This window comes from Gorilla gorilla, chromosome 15, assembly GCF_029281585.2.
Source record: "Gorilla gorilla gorilla isolate KB3781 chromosome 15, NHGRI_mGorGor1-v2.1_pri, whole genome shotgun sequence".
Lineage (NCBI taxonomy): Eukaryota > Metazoa > Chordata > Mammalia > Primates > Hominidae > Gorilla > Gorilla gorilla.
Window position 1 is genome coordinate 112256755 of NC_073239.2, and position 20807 is coordinate 112277561.

At 50.7% G+C, this 20807-nt stretch overlaps 1 protein-coding gene and 1 long non-coding RNA gene across 6 annotated transcripts in view; one reads left to right on the forward strand and one right to left on the reverse strand.

The window, feature by feature from the left end:
• CLMN (calmin) overlaps window positions 1–19080 on the reverse strand; it is a 131191-nt gene extending 112111 nt beyond the window's left edge. The window contains exon 1 of one of the 2 annotated variants that reach the window (XM_004055651.5): window positions 18883–19080. In XM_004055651.5, the coding sequence (XP_004055699.3) occupies window positions 18883–18964 (82 nt within the window). In that variant the 5' untranslated portion in view covers window positions 18965–19080. The remainder of the gene's footprint in view (window positions 1–18882) is intronic. The other variant, XM_019009776.4, reaches the window with a different exon arrangement.
• A 331-nt stretch (window positions 19081–19411) lies between these two features.
• The window catches only part of LOC109023182 (uncharacterized), a 48810-nt gene continuing 47414 nt past the window's right edge, over window positions 19412–20807 (forward strand). For all 4 annotated transcript variants that reach the window (XR_010130892.1, XR_010130890.1, XR_010130889.1 and 1 more), the window contains exons 1-2: window positions 19412–19601; window positions 20194–20293. This is a non-coding gene — a long non-coding RNA (uncharacterized lncRNA). The remainder of the gene's footprint in view (window positions 19602–20193; window positions 20294–20807) is intronic.

Below are 20807 nucleotides of genomic sequence, written 5' to 3' on the forward strand. Positions count from 1 at the left end.
TCTCCTCACTTCTGTATCCTTAGTGCCTGGGAAAGAGCCTGGAACGGAGCAGACGCTCAATAAATATTTGTAGGAAGTTGCTGTTGCATGAAGTTAACTCAGGAATCAGAAGGGCTCTGGTTGGTTTGACTTGAAAATAGGCAATATTTTGGAAAATAGAAATAAAAGTTGCAGATTCTGCACCTGATGCATTAAGTAATTTTCCATGAAGTAACTTTCCAAAAGGGTCATGCACTATTGTGTCACTTTGTTGGATTCTTCCCACAACTGGAGAGTATCTGGTTATAATGGACACAATTCACAGAACAGCTATTACATCAACTATTGATTTTCCAAGGGCCCCAAAGCTGAAGCTGCACATCAAAGAGTCTTTTGAGTGAAGGCACATGTAGTTCCCATAATTCTTGTGTGTCCGAGAGTGGGGACAGCTCTTTGGAGAAACACAGCTCCCCCTTCATTTGCCTATTACCCTACCAGCTCTCAAATGGGCAGTACCACTCCCAGGTGGAAATGCGGGGGGAATTTTCGACTGCCACATGACTGGCATTTTGTGGACTCACTCAAGGATGTTAAAACCTCCTGCCGTGTGTGGAACATCCCACTCATAGAGGACCATCCTGCTCCAAAAGCCAGGAGTGGCCACCCCACATTCACACGTTGAGGGATGCTGGCCTCAAGCCAGCCTAGGCCATGTCCACAGGGTGAAATGGCTGCAAGGGAAAACGAGTCCAAAAGGTCACATCATTATTAATGAGGACCCCCTACTTCCACATCCCCAGGTCTGCTGCCCACCCAGGATGGACCGGTCACCTTCCTGAACAACCAGCACATTCCTGCCCTTGCATGCTGGCTCATACCAACCTCCTCGGTCACCTGGAGGCCATCCCCACCAAGCCCCACCTACTTGAGCCTCCACCCAACGCAAAGTCCTTCTATAGGAAACTTTCCTGGATCACTCAACCCCAATAATCTCTCCCATCTCCAAAAAATTCCAGACCTCCAACCAGACAATTCACTTAGTACTTGTCAACTACTGCTGTGTACTCTCCACAACATGGTCCCTGAGTGCAGACACCAAGTCTGACATGCCCCAGTATCACCCCAACAGACTGACTAAGTGACCGATTCATTCACCTCATTCAGTTGGGCCACCACAACACTGAGCTATGGTCATGCCATGAACTCCAGCCTGGACAATAGGGCAAGACCCCATCTCGAAAAAAGAAAGGAAGCAGGTGGATCACTTGAGTTAGGAGTTTGAGACCAGCCTGGCCAACACAGTGAAACCCCATTTCTACTAAAAATACAAAAAAATTAGTGGGGCATGGTGGTGTGCACCTGTAATCCCAGCTACTCAGGAGGCTGAGGCAGGAGAATCGCTTGAACCCGGGAGGCAGAGGTTGCAGTGAGCCAAGATCGCGCCACTACACTCCAGCCTGGGCAACAGAGTGAGACTTTGTCTCAAAAATTAAAAAAATTAAAACAAAAAAAGAAAGAGGAAGGAAGGAAAGAAGGAAGGAGGGAAGGAGGGAGGAAGGAAAAGGTTAACCTAGACCTAGTCCTGATGAACTGAAATATAACATGAGCCACATATAAAATGTCACATTTTCCAGTAGCCCTGTTATATATAAAGTCAAAAGAGACAGGGGAAATTGATTTTAACAATATATATATTTTTAATCTACTATATCCAAAGTATTATCATTTCAACATTTAGGTAATATTTTAAAACGATTAATGGTATTCATGAGATTGACCACCAAGGCAAACACATTCCTCTTTTACTTTAAATAAAGGAAAAAAACAAAAGTTGATTCATAAAAACCCTTTACTAGTATTGGGCATTTTTAACACTCATGACTTCACTGAGTCCCCCAAACAACCCTGGGAGGGCTTGACTATTAGTTCAAGTGACATTACAGATAGAAGAGACCAACACACCACAAGGACCCATAATTTGGCTAAAGTGCTGCAGCTGCAAAGTGAAGAAGCTAAAATTCAGATCTGGGCCTGGCTTCAAACACCTCCTCTTTTCACCACAGGCCAGGCAGCCTGTCCTTTCTCTGGCTTTGTTCTTATTGATCAACTATGTTTACTAGATAAGGGCTGCAGGATAAGCAGGCATCATTTCAGCGGTGCTGGAGGGTCAGGTAGTGATTTGTTCTTTACTGGCTTCTCCAAAGAGTGTTTCCACAGTGCTCCTAGTTCCAGGTAATCCAAACCACGCAAAAATGTAGAAGATCAAGTAAAGTCAGTATCTGATAGAGGCTCAAGCAGGATAACTTTTAATCTTGCCATGAAGAAAAGCTTAACTTTAAAAACTTGGCACCAGCCAGTTCTCCCCTCACGGAGCCTGTGGCTTTGGGCTTGAGGAGGTTTTATAAAAGCAGGCAGGACTCCAACACCAAACAATGCATGTTCTACCAAATAACTCATTTCCTCAGCGGTGTGGCTCTTCTCTCCCAAGGGGCCAAAGCACTCTATGTGCAGCAGAGGCTGCAGCTTTAAAACAGCAGTAATCACAACAAGTGCACCATGGTGAGCGGGGTGTCAAATTAACCCCACGCCCACCCCTGCCACGCCAAGCTCAGAAGAGCTTTCAGTCCACTGATGGGCGATTAGAGGCCGGGGAGGACCTTGGCGGGGAGTTCATTAGAGAACGTCCTCTGCCTCTGCAGCTGCACCCCATATGGGCCCCCAACCCTCACGTCTTGGGACCTCAACCACGGATGAACCAAAGTGTGCGGCTGAGAAAATAGCCATTAGATGTGACCAATGCCTCCTCTGCAATGCTCCCGATTTCTCCTGGTAACCAGTATTCAGCAGCAGCCTGGGAAATGGTCAAAATGGAATGAACACAGCCAGCAGGCATCTGCAGACTTGGAATCTCCAAAGCTAGGATGATGGCAGCACCCATTTACCAGCCTCCCATCTGGCTGTTTGCCAGCCTCCCATCTGGCTGTTCTGAGATGCCTGGAAAGGAAGGGAGAGATTTCTCAGAGATGAGGACGGACCCAACTGGGCTTCTAATTTCAGTCCATCTCCCAACTTTACTGAAACCTAGAGGAAAGGGATTTTGTTTTATGTATGCATTACGTATTTAGATAATAAACCCTCAACGATGGCAACAACAGAAGAAGGGGAGACAGCAATACAATTCTAGGCGGTAGCAAGAAGGACCAGTGGTCACGGATTTGGCAAACTCAAAGAAATCTACATCTTCAGCCAGACGTGTTGGCTCACACCTGTAATCCCAGCACATTGGGGGTCCAAGGTGAGAAGATCACTTGAGCCCAGGAGTTTGATGCCAACCTGGGCAACATAGTGAGACTTTGTCTCTACAAAAAAATAAACAAAATTAGGCATGGTGGTGCATGCCTGTGGTCCCAGCTACTTGGGAGACTGAGGCAGGAGGTTTGATTGAGCCTAGGAGTTCGAGGCTGCAGTTTGCCATGATGGTGCCACTGCATTCCAGCCTGCAGCCTGGGCGACAGAGAGAAACCCTGTCTTAAAAGAAAAAAAAAAAGGAATCTGCATCCTCAGTGACAGCAAGGAAGGACGAAAACCAAGCCAATTTACAACCCAGAAGTCCCAAAGTGTCGGGAATTAGTGGTGGCAGGTATATCTGGAAATAGGGTTAAAGTGCAGGGATGCACTAAGAGGATGAGAGGAAAGAACCAGCCGGATCCGTGCATCCCCTCCCCCACATCTCCCAGCTGGGTGACTGTCCCTCCCCCATCAGGCACAGAACTGGAAGTTTATTCTCTGAAGAGGTTAAAAATACTGAGAAGATCTCAATGCAAATTGTACTGTACAATCTGTATAGTACAATTGTACTCATTGTACAGATTGTTGTACAATCTGTACAACAGCCAGATTAAGTGATTTTATACATACTACATACAGAGGACCAATGCCTCCCAAGCCCACTTCCTTCTGCAGCTCTGACACCCCCCACTCCTCACCCCCAGCAGCCTGGTCTGACCCTCCAGACAGGAGACTGTAAGACCCTTCCATGGGGAGCCCACTCAGCCTGGGAGGAAAGACCTAAAGATACTGGCATGGGGGTCCCCATGAAACAGTCCAGTAGGGACCTATGGGAGAAGCTTCCAGTCAGGAAGGACACCCATGTACTCGGAACCTGCAGAATGCTTATTAGTCCCCAACTCTTAAATAGGGGAAAGCAACCAAGGACTATGAGGCAGCTAAGAAAGAAGGCCTCTAACACGAAAGCTTCAGATCAAGCGAAGCCAAGAGAAAGGGTGCACACGTCCATCACATCCAGTGTGCGCCAGGCCCTCTCTAAGCCCTTCACCTCCAGTAACTCATGCAATTAGTGCAGCTCCCAAAGCAGACATCAGTATTATTCTTCCCATTGTACAGATAAGGCCTTTGAAAAAGAGAGAGGTTAAATAACTTATCGAAAATCATAAAGCTAGTAAGCGGCAGAGCCAGGATTCCCAACTAGCCATTTGGCTCCAAGCCATTGAGCACTGTGTGAGCCACCACTCAAAGCTCCGCCCCAACCCTGTCCATCATGACCATCCTCAGCATGTAAGAGAAGATAATGCAGTCGTGAACAAGAGGCTTCTTTGAAGAATAAGAGAGAGTTCTCGCAAATTAAAAATGTGGTAGGTTAAAATATGGAATGTAAAATTGATGGAATCTCAAAGAAAGCAGAACAAAGAGCAAAAGGGATTAAAAAATAGAAAAGGTAAGAGAATTGGAGGATCAGCCCATGAGGAATGATATCCAAGTAAAAGGAGTTCTAGAAGGTCAGAAAACCAAGGAGCAGAAATCATAATGGATTGTCCTAGAAAATTTCCCAGAACTGAAGTATAGTTTCCAGAAAGGTCTCATTAAGGGCACAGCATAATGGATGAAAAGAGACCAGCACCAAGGCAGGTCACCTTGAAGTCTCAGGCTGCTGGGGACAAACCAAGGCTCCTGTGAGCATCCAGACAGCATGAAGCAGGATGCAAACAGAGGATTAGAGATGACTCCACCCTTCTCTGTAGCTACCCTAGAAGCAGGCAGACAGTGGAGCAAGGAACACTTCAATACGCTGAAGGAAAATCATTTCCAACCTGGAATTTGATGCCCAGCTAATGTAGCAATCAAGAATTAGAGTATAAGTTCATTTTCCCATGTGCAAATTCTCAGAAAATCTACCACCCAGGCACTCTCTCTCAGGAAGGATGTGCTCCTGTATGCAACGAGTGAAGCCATCAGAGGAAGGCAGGAAGCAGGAGATCTGACCCAGGAGAGAAGCGAGGGGGACCACAGGTGACAGTGACAGGCAGTCCAGGTGACAGCTGGGCCCCAGGTGTGGAGGACAGCACAAGTTCAGACTGAAGAAGGTCAGAGGCCCCAGACTTGCTCAAGAAGAGAGAACTAGCCAGGCATGGTGGCTCATGCCTGTAATCTCAGCACTTTGGGAAGCTGAGGTGGGCGGATTACTTAAAGTCAGGAGTTTGAGACCAGCCTGGCCTACATGGTGAAACCCCATCTCTCTAAAAACACAAAAAAATTAGCTGGGCATGGTGGTGCACGTCTGTAATCCCAGCTACTCGGGAAGCGGCGGCTGAGGCAGGAGAATAGCTTGAACCCAAAAGGCAGAGGTTGCAGGGAGCCGAGATCATACCACTGCAGAGAGACAGTGACCACACACACCTGGGCGACAGAGCTAGACTCATCTCAAACAAAAAAAAAAAAAAGAAGAGATAAATGAGACACTTTACCTGACAACTTAACACAAACAACTTAAGGAGGTATCTAGAATAGTAAGAGAGTTTTAGATGAATTAATAAGCGCATACCCCACCACCAACAGCAACAGCAGACAATATTTAATTCCAAAGAAAACAAAAAGCAGATCAGGTAAGGAAAAGTGACCATCATTTACTTCACAGCTAAGCTCTGAAGAGCACTGACCTACTAGTGACACTGTAAACCCCAGTTACTGATCTCATCAAAATTATGATGAAAACATATGGGGAAGTTGAGAGGAGGCAGATTTGAGGTTAAAGGAGGTAAAGAGGGGTCCTACATCCTCACCTTCTATAGTAAGAAACCAGAGCCTAGAACCAAAAAATCAAGATGAAGCAATACATGCATGTTATTTAGAGACATGGAAGAAAATACTAAAATCATCAGCTTAAAAAACAATGCAAGCCATATTCTCCAGGGAAAGGGGCTGGGGTCTCACTGTTTTCCATATAAACCTTAAAGAAAAGGCAAGGGAATGGGGAAACAGGCATTGATGAAGACATGTGACCTCACTGAATGTTCTAGCAACCAGGAGAAGTTGGGGTTATCATCCCTTTCCACCAAAAAGACATGGTCGGGCTCACAGCTACCCACAGCCAGTCAATACTAAAAACAGGCTCAAATCCAGCTCTGCCAAACCCAGCATCCACACTCTCCCTTTGATTCCACATTCATGCATTCAACAATATAAACTGAGCACTCTCTAAGCCTGGGTCACAGGGGTGGCCAGGGCAGACTCCAGCACCTGACCCAGTAGGACTTCTGGTCTACCTGGGCAAACCCACAGTAAACAAGCCATCATTAACAACAAATCCAAGTGTAGCAGTGCCTACCCTACACAGCCTCAACCTAGGACTGCAGCACTTATCTGATTCCTGCTGTTCCTCTTCCTTTCCTCACCCACTCCACAACCCCTCACTGACCTCACGGCATTGCGATGTCTCTGTCCCCTATGGGTCAGCAATCACGTGCCACTTCATGGCCCTTGCCCAAGGTACTCCTGGGAACTCAATACAGGCCATTGCCCGGGGCAACCTCCTGCTTTCGGCACCCAAGGCCCTTGGCTTTGAATTGGGAGGTAACACGTTTGGTTTGTTTTAGATCAGAGTTAAACTCACAGGCCAGGCCAGCTCTCTCTTGGAGAGAGCCAGCTCTCCAAGAGAGAGCTCCACGCTTGTGTACATGAAAGGAGAGGAAGCAGCCTTTGTAGACCGGCCTCCAGAAAGGCCTGGTGAGTCTAGGGGGCTGCAGCAAATTCCTGGAGATACCACAGTGTGCTGTGAAACCTCACATCTGCTGCTCACTCGCTGAGAACAGGGCAAAGCCACGGAGCCCCTCTGACCTCGGAGTCTGCATCTGTGAAGTAGGGGCCCCAGAGGTTTACGTCAGCCTTAAATGACATAATGGGGATGGCTCCGCTTTATCATCTGCCATCACCATAACACAACACAGGGACAAGAGGGTGGTTCCCATGGCTGCCTCTGCTCACTTCTGCCATCATTCAAGGTTATGAGAATTTCATCTCCTCAATTTCTTCAGATCCCCACTCTTTTGAGATCCACCCCGGGGAATCACCAGGCAGAAATCTTCAGTCAAGAAGTCAGCCTTTACTTTGTTAGTTCAAGAAAAACCTGGTGTGTAAATGACTCTAAACAGAACCAGCTGGGCCACTGAACAGACTGTGATAAGGCTCAGCAGCAAAGCTGGCTGACATCTTGCCCAACATCCTTTAGCTGGGATCCAGTTTTCTTTCTGGGTTCCAAGTAAGTCAACTGTCCTCTCTAGCACCACCTGGTCCTTGATCTAGTGCTGGTCAAGTCTCTCCCCATGTCCCCACATTCAAATCTCATCTTACTACCCAGGCCCTGACTGACTTCATCTTCCCAGGCTTACCTCTGATTCCTGGTTCTACCACTTACTAGCTCAATGGCTTGGAACCTGTGACAATCTCACTCAGCCTTAGCTCTCAGGGCTGATAATAATGCCCACCATCAGGGTTCTTCCAAAGACACGGCACAGGGTCCTGCACTGTGGTCACCTCTCCCCAGCCTACCAACCCCCTCCCCGCACACACTCCCCATGATTGCATCAGTGCCCTATAACCAATAAAGGCAGTCCCTGACTTAATTGATTTTTATATAGCATGTACTGTATATTATACATACTGTAACAGCAACAATACCGCAGATTGTCTTCTGTAACTCAGGTTGCCACTCCCCCAGTGTAGCCTGACAAGGAAGAAGCCGTGCGCACGCATGGGGGACCTTTTTCAGCTGCACGGCCATATATTTGGAATATTACTGGAATGTCTGATTGCATTTCATCCTTGTTTTATAAAAATAAGTAGAAACAGAAGAAAAAAAAATGGGAAGTGTGGTTATCCATGATCATTACTGGTTTCATAAACCTACCACGAGACAACAATGGAATGGGGGCCATGAAGATTGTGGGGCTAATCCCGTGTTCAGCCAAGGAGGGAGAGGGAGGCTAGGGAGGTTGGAAACACAGACGACATCATTCAACAGCCCTGAACCAGTGAGGCAGGATTAGGACTTTTCTTTCATTCTTTGGCAATTGAAGTCCCTTGTAAGTTGTATGTCTAGCCTGGGACTTTCGATATGTGATGTAATAAAACCAAAAGTTGGAAACTGTCTATAAACCCATATTTTAATGATGCTCTCTTGTTTTCTAAATAAACTGTGATATTTCACATCAAGTAGAAGATTGTTTACCCAGCACAACCAGGACTCAGCTTGCTCTAGGGTAACGGCATTTCCAGGGTTCATGGATCTCCACTCCAAAAGAACACAAGGATTAGAACAGAGATGTTACTGCTGCCAGAACATGTTCAGTCCCAAAATCCACACAACAGCGTATGCAACTAGAGGACACTACGATGCCACCCTCTTTGTCCCAGGGCCACAGGGCATAGATGAGATCACCATGACACAACGCCACCACCTTCTCTGGCCTCCTAGGTAAAGAGTCTGTTGGCTCAAGCCGGCCTCTCCCTTCCTCTTAAAGCCCACTCCTGCCCTTTGTCAGGAAGCCTCCCCGAGTTCTCCAGCCAGGTGGTGGCAGCCCTGTGACCACAGCCCTGGTGTGTGCACTCTCAGCTAAAGCTTGCTGCCCCCACCCTGGTCTCCACCAAACTCACAGAGAAACCTACAGGGCAGTCCAGCTGTGCAAATATCTCCCCAATGTGTCTCTTCTCTGGAAGCGGAGAAGGCTTGACAGCCATTTGTTATTTATTTGTGTATGAGATTCCTGTGGCTGCTGTGACAGATCACCACACGCTTAGTGGCTGAAAACAACACAAATAAATTATCTTCTAGTTCCGAAGGTCAGACGTCTGAACGGGTTTTACCAGCTAAAACCAAGCTTACGGGCAAGGCTGTGTTCCTTCTGGAGATTCCAGAATCCAGGTCTTCCCTTTTCTGGCTTGTAGAGGCCTGATATGGTTTGGGTGTGTGTCCCCTCCAAATCTCAGGTTGAAATGTGACCCGCAGTGCTGGAGGTGGGCCCTGTGCTGGCTCCCCTTCCCTTCTGCCATGATTGGAAGCTTCCTGAGGCCTCCCCAGAAGCAGATGCTGGCACCACACTTCCTGAACAGCCTGCAGAACCATGAGCCAATTAAACTTCTTTTCTTTATAAATTATCCAGACTCAGGTATTTCTTTAGGGCAATGCAGAAACGGCCTAACACAAGGCCCCTGCATTCCTCGGCTCCTGGCCCCGTCCTGCAGCGGCACCGCTCTCAACTCTGCTTCCATGATTACATCTCCTGTCTCCCTCTCTCTCTGACCCTCCTGCTTCCTTCTTATAAGGAGGCTTGTGATTAGTTAGGTCCACTTGGATAATCCAAGATAATCTCCTTATCTCAAGATCCTTCACTTAATCACATCTGCCAAGTCCCTTTTACCAAGGAAGAGGACATATTCACCCGTTTGGGGGATTAGGATGTGGACATCTTGCAGTGGAGGCATTGTCCAGCCTACAACGGTTCTAAAGACCTGCTCCACGTTAGGGGCTGGCAGGACAAAGATGCGTGCACCTCACTCAGGGCTCCACTCAGAGGCGGGCTCAGAGGGCATCTGTGAAGCCCCTGGGAGTCCAGATCACAGGGCTGTGAGTTCTGTCCAGGAGGGCACAGACAGGGCCCAAAGAGGCTGTTCTGGGCATGGTCACAGTCATTCTCTGCAGAAGGGACCTCGTGGACAAAGGCACAGCAAGGGTAAAGGGTGTGGCCTGTGGGCGAACCCGGAAGACACCTGGGTGTAGCTGTGGCCCAGTTCCTTCAAGGAAGGCCAGGAGAGGTGGGGGCAGAGCACACAGCAGCACTTCTTCCCAGGGGCAAAGAGCCCTGGTGGAGAGATGGACAGGGTGCGAGAAAAGTCTTCGGGTTGCAGGGCCGGAGCAGGACGGGCACACTGGAGGCAGCGTAGACAGTGGTCGTGGCAACTAACAAGGAGAATGTGTGCAAAGGAGGCAAACATGGGAAGGCCCAAATGAGACAGACATTCAGGGCCAGGACTGACGGGACACGGGAGGCGAGGGAAGAGGCGCATGAACAGTGCTATCTGAAGGTTCAGGTTCCTCCACCACCAGATTGGCAGGTCACCTCCGAGCCCCCTCCCCACCCGCCGCCCCAGTTCTCAGCTGGAAGGGCTCAGAACACTGCTTTTAAGTATGTCATACCATAGAGGATTAAAAATAGTTTTTAAAAGGAGAGGGATATAAATATCGCAAAGCCTCCTGGCTGCATGGAGAACCCCCCAGGAGAGGAAGGCAGGGGTGGGGCGTGCCTCCACCATCGGAGCCTGGGGTCCTTCCAGTTAGACCGGGAGGTCTGCAGTTCTGCAGGAGCTGAAAGTAGTTCTGGTCAACACCAAAATGACCCCAGGACTTCCGTAAATTCCCCAAATCCTAACAACCCCAGGGCCTCTGTAAATTCCCCAAATTCTGCTTGCTTTTTCTGTGCCTTGGGGACACTGGACCACAATCTCCAAGAAGCACTAGAACACAAGGGAACCAAATAAAAAGAGGGACAGAAATAAAAGGTGAAGGTCAACTGCATGGGCCCATCTGGGATGCACCATCCTGCATGCCCCGACCCAACCCTGGCTTCCGTCCTGCTGAGGAGCTTGCTGGGGCTCTCCCTGACCCCATGGCCCCCCACCACACGCTCCCCTACCCTGTGGGTTCATGAGACAGATTTTCCTCTGTACCCCATCCTCTGCCACCTTCTTCATCCCAGGGATACAGAACATAGAGGCGACCACTGTGACATGACATCACCACATTCTCTGGTCTCCTGGGTAGACAATCTGTGACTCATGCAGGCCTCTTCCTTCCCCTTGAGTCCCACTCTCCTGCCCTCTGTCGGGAAGCCTCCCTGGGTTTCTATGGCCAAGTGGTGCCAGCCCCGTGACCAGAGCCCTGGTCTGTACACTCTCAGCTCAGGCCTGTTGCCGCCACCCTGTTCTCCACCAAACTCACAGAGTAACCTACAGGGCAGTCTAGCTGTGCAAATATCCCCCTCAAGACTGGACTGGGCCTCCCTCCCCACCCTACACTCCTGCAGGACCCACGGTGAGCACCCACAGTTCCTACACGCTGATCTCAACCTCACCATAACCCTATCCTCTCTGTACTGAGAACTCCTAGCATGTCCCATTCACCCACCCCTCCATCCCCAGCTCCCAGAATTTCAGGGGGACTGGACAACTGTTACTTGACCAAAGGACCAGGCTTCAAGTGGGTAGGCCCATTTCTAAAGCAGATTTAAAACGTACCCCAGGCAGTCAGGCACCCTTTGGAGAAGAAGGCTGGGCTGCCACACATACAACAAGCATTCCCTGCTGTCATCACGAGAAGCACCTTCTACTTGTCACGTGCCCTGGGTCTGGGTTCAGAAAATACAGTTCCTAACTTTCTACAGAAGTCCTCCAGATTGCTGTATTCTGCATAGCAGCCTGATACTTGCTGACAAGGACCCATTTCCTACTCCGTAGGGAGGCTGGCCGGCCTCACCCCACGAACCCGATTCCAGCCTTCCAGGCCCCTATATTCACATATTGCTGCTGGAAAGAAGAGTGATTCCTTGTCCACAGATGTTGGGGCTTTCTTCTGGATAGAATCAGACGTGGGATAACAATGACCAGGCAAGTGTGGGAGGCATGTGGCAGGGGTTCCAAGACTACACCTTAGTTCTGGGATGTGGGGGCATCTTGACGGCTTTCATCCTGGGCTGCTGTTCCAAGGCAGAGCAGCTGACTTTAGCAAAAACATCACTGACAGACATACACACACAGAGAGATACACACTAAAAATACACATACACGGCCAGGTGCAGTGGCTCACACCTGTAATCCCAGTACTTTGGGAGGCCAAGGCAAGTGGATCACCTGAGGTCAGGAGTTCGAGACCAGCCTGGCCAACATGGTGAAAGCCTGTCTCTACTAAAAATATAAAAATTAGCCGGGCATGGTGGCGCATGCCTGTAATCCCAGCTACTCGAGAGGCTGAAGCAGGAGAATTGCTTGAACCCAGGAGGCAGAGGTTGCAGTGAGTCAAGATCACACCATTGCACTCCAGCCTCGGTGACAAGAATGAAACTCTGTCTCAAAAAAATAAAATTAAAATTAAAAACACACATACACACACCACTTTTCTTTTGCTGAGAGCATTTTACTAACACTTTTCTCCATTTCTGTCTTCCTCTTTTTCTACACTGGGCTGGATGATACATATTTTTGGTTTTGTGGGTACGTCTTTGCCTCGACTACTCAGCTGTGCCCTTGTCCTGCAAAAGCAGCTATAGGCAATATGCAAATAAATGGGTGTGGCTATGTGCCAATAAAACTTTATACACAAAAAGAGGCAGCAGGCCAGATTTGTCCTGTGGGCCGTAGTTTGCAAATCCCTACTCTGATAGAAAGAAAGTAGGAAAAGAAGACTTGGTAAGGAAGAAAAAGTCCATTTTTTGACGCTGCACTTATGATTTCTGATGCTGCCTCTAATTCCTTCTGTGACTAACGCAATCTACCACGGTTTAAACAACAACAAAAAAAAAGGCATGGGGAAAGAAAAAAAAAATTTATAAAAAGGTTTCTATGGGAACAGGGAGTTCACTTTTAATGGTTCAATCATAAAAAAGACAATTACTTTATTTTTCTCTCTTCTCCTCAGACATAGGGCAGATGTGATCTATGGCTTGTCGGGCAGAGGGACTTTGTCCAGAGCCTCAGCTATTTCAGCGAAAAATTAAATGCCAGAGTGTTCCACAGGTCAGGGAGGGCAGTTTATGAAATCTGGGCCTCTTGGGCAAAGGGTTGCTTCCCTAGAGCTGTAGATCTGGTGAGACATCCCGCCTCTCTCATGAGGCTATAGGGCCAGCAGGCAGCTCTGGGCTGCTCTGATGCAAAGTCGTGGCTGCTGACACGTGATTCTGTGGCGAAACTTCTTCCTAGGTCTGCTGCCAACTGGACTGAGGGCTTCCCTCTCCCCGCTGCAAAGCCATTTGTGAGATGGGCTTCTGTTTTACCTGGCCCCTGAACACTCTTGTTCCTTGGTACAAACATGCATGGGTGGAGTCCAGAGCCCCTTGTTTGCCCTGATGGCGGGCCGGCCACCAAACCTCCCTCGGTACCTTCAACTTGACAGCCAAGGACAAGCCAAGAATGTACATCATTTACCACATGTATTTGTACAGTAAAGCTTATGAAATGCAACATTTTCTACCCAGGACACTTGGTGGAAGTGAATCTCCAGCACTCCACAGTGAAAAGAATCTAGGATGCAGCCAGCAGTGCTTAGCAGAGCCCAGAGTCACACACCAGCCATCCACTCACGCATGCCGGGCTGGAAGGCAGACGGCTTTAGGTGGGCACCTGCCCAGGCCCACCACTCCTTGACCACCTTCCCAGGGGTGGATTTGAGCCCCAGATAATCCAACCCTCTCATTTTGCAAATGAGGAAACTAAGGAACCACAAGGGAGAGAGATTTTTCAGAATCTCACAGCGAGTTTGCAATAAAGCCAGGACCCTGGCTCAGGCCTTCAGCCTTTGGGTCTTGGCTGTGGCTTCCGCAGCTGCACAATGCTCCACCTGGAAAGGCCCCTCGAGAAAAATCCTCACCATGAGATAGGGACGGAGCTGGCACTAGAACACGGCCTTTTGCCTGTAATGAGGAGTGAACTGACCACGGCCTGACCCTAGCCACAGTCAGAAAGAAACTTTCTACATGATGATTCATCCCTTAGAACCAGGCACACAGCCCCAGGGGTAGTGCCCTGGCAGGCAGTTCCTTGACATGAAACCTGTGCATTTGGTTTTCTTTGGGTTTTTATATAGAAACCTTCAGTGCACTTGCTGTGCCCTCTAAGAGCTGGCGGAGGTGGGAACAGGAACGGTCCCTCCTTGGCTCCATCCCTTCTCTGGCTGCTGGATAACAGTGACCATGGCAGCATCCCATCCCACTGCTGTGTGCTCCACTGCTGTGTGAAAGGAAGGTCTAGAGATAGGGAGGTAAAGATGGAGCGATAAGGAACTGGAGGGGCGGGCTGTGGGGGCAGAAGTGTTGGGGAGTTATGGGAGAGAAGGTTGGTGTGGCATCCTGAGCCAGGCCACAGGTGACCTCGCACAACAGGTCAAGGGGCTTGGACTTCATCCTGTAAGCCAGTGCAACGCAGCCTTTTTCTCGTGGTCACATGGGACCATGATACCATTTGTCCTGGGATCGACCAAAGAGCTGCCCAGGCCCCCACTCTGCTGCCCTTAGCTCACGGGTTGGGAAGCTCTGCTGTAGGTCACAAAACCTACTGGTGGCTTTAGCAACAACATGCTCAAGTGGCTGGGTGGTGGGTGGAAAGCCGTAAAGAAGTCAGTCACTGCGGAGTCCAAGTTCGCATGAGGGACACCTGCACCTGGGCCTGAGCCAGTGGAACAAAAGGAGAAAGTGGGCCACATGGGCCGGGGCTGATCCTTCGGAAAACGCAGGCCCTGCCCTGCCTCTGAGCCTGCCTTGAGGGGATTCCAATCATTTCTCTCCCTTCTGCACTGTGCAACCCAGAACCTATGCAGTCAAGTTTCTGCTTGGCCTTCAAAGTCCAGGTCCAGAATTACAGCATCAAACGCCAAAAGCGCCAGAATGACCGGGGATGGCCCAAAGCAGAACCGACCTCTGCACCGCTAGAATCAGAAAATTCAAGCTCCAGTCTGGCTGGGTGCCCATGACAGTTTCACGCTCCTGAAAGGCAGAGACTAGAACCAGCTTTCATTCTCCAATGTCTGCAAGATGCTACGTGCTCGACACACATGTGCTAAACTGCTCAGAGAAGGGTTGTGGGTTTTTTGGGTGGTGGAGGCTTCCCACATGAATTGAGCCTTCTTTAAATCCTGGCCTGACACCCCTTTTTGTCCAACAGTACAGTGACCCCCAGAACTGGTGGAACACTGAGCTGGACCCTGAGGCTCAGGCAAAGAGGGAGAGGGGGCAGCCAGACTAGCCTGTCTTTTGAAGGACACTGGAGCCCCCAGCCAGGTAGCGAACTAAGGCGCAGACCTATTAACACACTACCTCTAACGTCAGTTCTAGAAAATATGCCCCTGCCTTCCCACATGGCTCCAAGGAAGCAGGGACCACCTGGCAGAAGCTGCCAGCATCCTGCAATTCCATCTTCTCTTCTCCAAAAAGGTCAACAGCTTGGACCACCCCCGTTTCCTTGCAAGGGACCCTGTGAGGGTGGCACAGGCAGTCTGCCCAGAGGGACATGCCCATGCTCTGCCAGAGGGCTCCTCCTTGACGAATGTCTTTTTGAGCTATGCATGTGAACATATCCATGAACACCGCATCTGCTCAAGTATCAGACACAGGAAGGTGAGTGGCAGGCCTCTTGGGAGGGGCCATCACTCTGCCCAGCTCACCCGGACCTCCAAAGACAGGTCGAGAAATCTTCATTCCAATGTTTTTTGGGAGATGACCTATGACATCACAATCACATTGCATGGATTTCAGAATCCTACAGTTCAGCGTGAGAGATAAAAGCCTTGGATGAGCAAGTGAGCAGAGGCCAAGATACTTCTAAGTCAACTTAAACATATGGATATATGGAAAGATACAAAGATATAGCTCTATTATTAAACTATTCTTCCCTGAAATGCAATATCCCAGAGGTTGTAAGCTCAGGGCTACCCCTCATTAATGACCCCAGGATCACCCCATCCCAGGGCCCCAAGAGAGTCAAAGCTTTCTGAAAAGAATCAGGAATGCCTGACCCTGACAGCAGCTGCTGCCTGCAGATGGAGGCTGGGAATCCTTCTCAATCCCTATGATTACAGATCTGTAAGATCCCACTGTAGCCCTCCTTCCATCACCACGACAACTGCGGCTATCTGTGCTGTAAGCAGGCACACAGCTTCAATGGCAGCCCCTCTGCCTGGACTCCTCCTGCCTCCCATAACTTGACTACCCTCTGCACTGAGTTCAGAACAAGGCCCCTGCTGGTGGCCCCCAAAGTCGATCATCCAGGCACATCCCGGGCCATCTGACATCTGACAGCCAGTTATAGCAGATGCTCTAACTAAGCTCGGCGTGGAGCACCTTCTGGACTCGGCCCTTTGGCTGAGACTTCCTGAGTACCACAGGAGCAAAGAGAGAAAATGCCTATTAAGCATGCAGTCAAGAGACTGACCAAGGGAAAAATCAAGAGAAGACAGATGCCTGCCCCCATCTCCACTCCCAGCCTCTTCTCAGCAATGCTAAGCAAAGCACAATGCCCGACACGGTAACTCTACCGTGCTAATGCCCCCAAAAGACACGGACAGCTTCATTCATTCATAATAGCCCCAAACTGCACACAACCCAAAGGTCCCTCAACAGGTGAATGAATCATCAAACAGCGGTGCATCCATACCATGGAATAGTACTCAGCAAGAAAGGAAGTCCAGATACAGGCGAGAGCACAGAGGAATCACACCAGCACAATGCCGGAAAAAAAAAAAAAAAGGCCAGAGTACATACTGTATGATCCAATTGTATATCAGGTTCTAGCGGCAAAACTTTCAGTAATGGATCAAGTGTGCTCCCTTGGTGGTCAGGGGGCAATGTTACTGGCTGAGAAAGAAGATGAATCGACCATCTAGGGTACTGGAAATCTACATCTTGATCTGGGTGGTTGTTACATAGATGTACTCATACATAAAGTTTTGTTGAACTTAATAAGTACACATTTAAACATATACATAAATTTAAAAATTTATTTTTTTAATGGCAAAGCCTGTTGATGCTTAAATTGTAACTGATGTTTGCCTAAAAGTGAGGACAGTTCACTGGGAGCTGAGGGAGAGGAGCCTACTCAGTGAACTCCTACCCAACCTCCAGGACCCATCTCAAATTGTCCCTATTCTGTAAAGCCTTCTCCCACCGTTCTGGTTGTAACCTAATGTTCATATTGTGGGGCATCTCTTCACAACAGTCAATCTTCTCTAAACCAGGAGCTAATCCTAGAGGAATGCAGGAACTTGTTGCACGAAGCATTGGTTAGTATGTGCTTATTAAACACTCAATGGTTGCCTAAGACAGACAGGTACACACACTCACACCCTGACAGTCCAAACAAGATGGCATCTCAGCAGAAGACACTAATGCCCACCCCCAAACAGGATGTCAGTTCTTCTCAGGCAACAGGATCCAGGCACTTGGCTTATTATCAAAAGAGATCACTTTCAACATCCCAGCCCAAGCCTCCTCCTTTAACACAAATCACAGCCAGAAGAGATCAGAGCGGCCCAGAGCAAACTCAGTTTCCAGTGTCCACCCCAGGAGGCTCCCCAGTCCTTTTGAGGTCACCTCTGCTGGCACTGTCCTTGCCCAACCTAGGGGTGGGGCAGACCCTGGGCTCCCAGGAAACATTCAATCAGGTGTAATGTTTAAACTTGACTGCTCGGCCATCCCCCAGCGGCTGGGGCTCCCTGCCCTATAACAGTAAAGTCGCTGCCCTGGCTGGGGGAGGGCACCCACAGCCCCATCGCCTCTCTGCCCAGGCCTCCCAGCTCGCTCCTAACCACTCCTAACCTTGAACTCTCTAGAAACCCAAGCCAGCAGGGGAAGCAGCTACAGAAACTTCACCTGCACAGGTCAATGTGGGTGAAGAAGGGCCGGAAGTGGTGTTCTGTCTAGTTCTGCAAAGCCCACATATGAAAAAAAAGAAGCTGGAGATACAGTTCCATGAAGAACACCTGTCTTTTGGGTGGGTAGGTTGTGGAGGGGAAATTATGGGTGACTTTTTTCCTTCAAATATTTTTGTGCTTTCTAAGTTTCCACATTGAATAAATTCTTCTGAAAGAGAAACACACTTCATGTGTGGCACCGCCATCTCCAGCCGCTCTCCACCACTGGAGTTTCTCTTTCACCTCTTCTCAGCTACCTCCCAGGTAGAAGCCTTGGTCCCAGTGTCCTGTGCCCAGGCAGGGTCCGAGTTGGGGGCCAGCGTGGGGGGAGGGTGGGGCTCTCGCCCTCTCCCCAGTTAGAGTCCTGATCCTGCAGGGGAGGGGCAGCTCCCTAAGCAAAGTGGCCGCTGGAGTTGGGTGCTTGCCTGACCCCACCGATCCGATCTGCACCCCTGGCCCCGCTTTCCCCAACTCACCCCCTGAAGCGCCGCCCATCATTCAATTCCCCTTGCCTCGAAGGTACTTAGGAAGTGTGCGAACTCACACACACACACACACACACACACACACACACAGAGTCGCACTGTCTCCTCCCCTCCCTAACCTGGGCCACCGCCCCCAAGAGCCCACGTACAAACTTCTCCAAACTCGCAGCGGTGGCTGGAGGGGGTGGTGACGTCCCCCTAATGAAAATGCGAGCCCTCTCCCCACAACACACACACGTGTGGCGCCCCACCCCCTGGGCAACTGTAAACCTGGCCAGGGCTGGCCGCCCTGGGGCTTGGGGGCGGGTATCCAACCCCGGCCTCCCACCTCGAGGCAAGTGACAGGAACAGCGAGCGGCCGGCGAGCGGGGGCGGCGCGGGGGAGTTGCCAAGTGTCGGAGCGGCGCCCCGGGCCCCCCGAGCGCCCAGCCATCCCGGGGCGAGCCTGGGCTGCGTTACCTTGCAGGTTCTGCACTCGGATGTCGCTAATCTGCCCGATGAGCTCCTCGCGTTGGAACCAGTCCCACTCGTGTGCAGCCATGAAGCGCGGGCGGGAGGGCCCGGGCCAGCGCGGCGCGGGCGGCGGGCGCGGAGAGCCTGGCTGGCGGGCGCGCGAGCGGCACGCACCCGGCGAGGGCGCCGCGGAGCTGGAGTCGCGGCGGGCGCGGGCGGGGCGCGGGCGGGGCGCGGGCGGGGCGCGGGCGGGGCGGGGCGGGGCGGGGCGGGGCGCCGGGCTCGCTCTCACTCCCCCGTGCGGGGGCGGGGGCCCTGAGGAGCGAGGGGCGAGGGGCGAGGGGCGAGGGGCGGGGCAGGGGCGGGAGGCTGAGTCAGGCCAGCTTGTGTTTTTTTTCTTTCCGGGGTGTTTGTAGGTTGGATTGTTTGGTTACAAACCGGCGGTGATGAGGCGCGGGTCCCGGCCCCCAGATTGTGATGTCTCAGGGGGCGGTGGACCGGGTGACGCAACTGGGGGTGGGCCCGTGGGTCCCAGTACCTGGTCCAGGAGGCAGCGTCTCCCTCCCGTCCGGGATAAGACACCCCCTCCGCGGGTCCCCTGCCCACTCTGGAGAGGCAGCCCCCGCTTGGAGGGACCAGGACCCGAGCCCTGCCCATCCCCGAATCCTGGGAGCCCTGCATGGGGAGCGTCGAGGGCCTGGGTCGGGGGGCAAACTAGTGTGGAGGTAAAGTTGTGGGAGTCTCCAAAGTGGAGGGGCTGTGAAAGAAGGGCCTTCTTCGTTGGTTTAGATACTAGGAGCCTTTTCCGGTCCAGTAATGTGACTCCAGCTTCTAGGAAGGAACAAGAAGCAGGCCAACTCCTAGGAGCTGGGGTACGCTGTGGGGTCTCTGGCCACTGAGTCTCCAAGTGACCCTCTGTGGGGTCACTTGAAATTACTGAAAATGCCAGGACAGAACTTCCTGTGGAGACTACTGAAAATGCCAGGACAGGCCTTCCGGTCCCCTCCCTCCCCACCTCCACTGTTGAACTCTAGAGAATTCCAGGATCTTATCCTGTTTGGTGCCCACCATGTGGTTTACACTCCTTAAAAGTGAGACCCTACAGTTACCGAATTTGCCCAAGGTTGAGGAATGACTTAGGAGCAGGAAGTCCCAGCCCCCTGCTCCCAGCTTAGTGCTTGGGCCCTTTCTGTGACAACTAAGGCCACAGAGAAAATGGCTTTAAATATTCAGTGTTCCAAGAGGGGGGAAAAAATGGACAGGGCTCACTGGGCATTTAAACACATGGGCCTGTGTGCCTCGCTGCTCTGTTCACAGCAATGAATCCGGGAAACCTGGCTGCTCACTGATTACCCAGTAACTATGGAGGTCCCCTGAAGGACAGACCTGTGCCCTTGAGGCAGGGCCCTGAAGGAGGGTGAGTCTACCCTCCAGTCATCCATGGGGGCAGGGGCTTTCGTGTGGCCATTAAACAAGGAAAGGAGATTTCTAAAGTGGACTCCAGAAAGGAGAAAGTCAATTTGGGTTAAGGAACTGTGAATGGGGGTGGAGGGCAGCAGAGGTCTCTAAAGGCTGACCTTGGAGCTGAGCCCAGAAGGAGGAGAGGAACCCCCACAGGGACAGCAGTTTGGGCGGGGAAAGGTGGGATCAGTGGAGACAGAAGTGGAGGCCCCATTAGGTTCTCCTTGGTGCTTGGGCTTGAGGCAGGAGCTTCCTTGCTGCTGCCTTGATTCTTAATCTTGTGGTCATTTCACACTCCAGGGAGCAGGATCTCTTTCTGCGTCCTGTGGAGCCAGGGTGGTAGTAGCAGCCAGGCTAATTTTGCCCCATCTGCTAGCCATCTCCCTGTTCTTACACTTCAATTTATTTTCCATAATTGCTGTGGGGTGAAGTTGTGCTGAAAACCATTTTCTTTACAAAGCAGAGAGCTA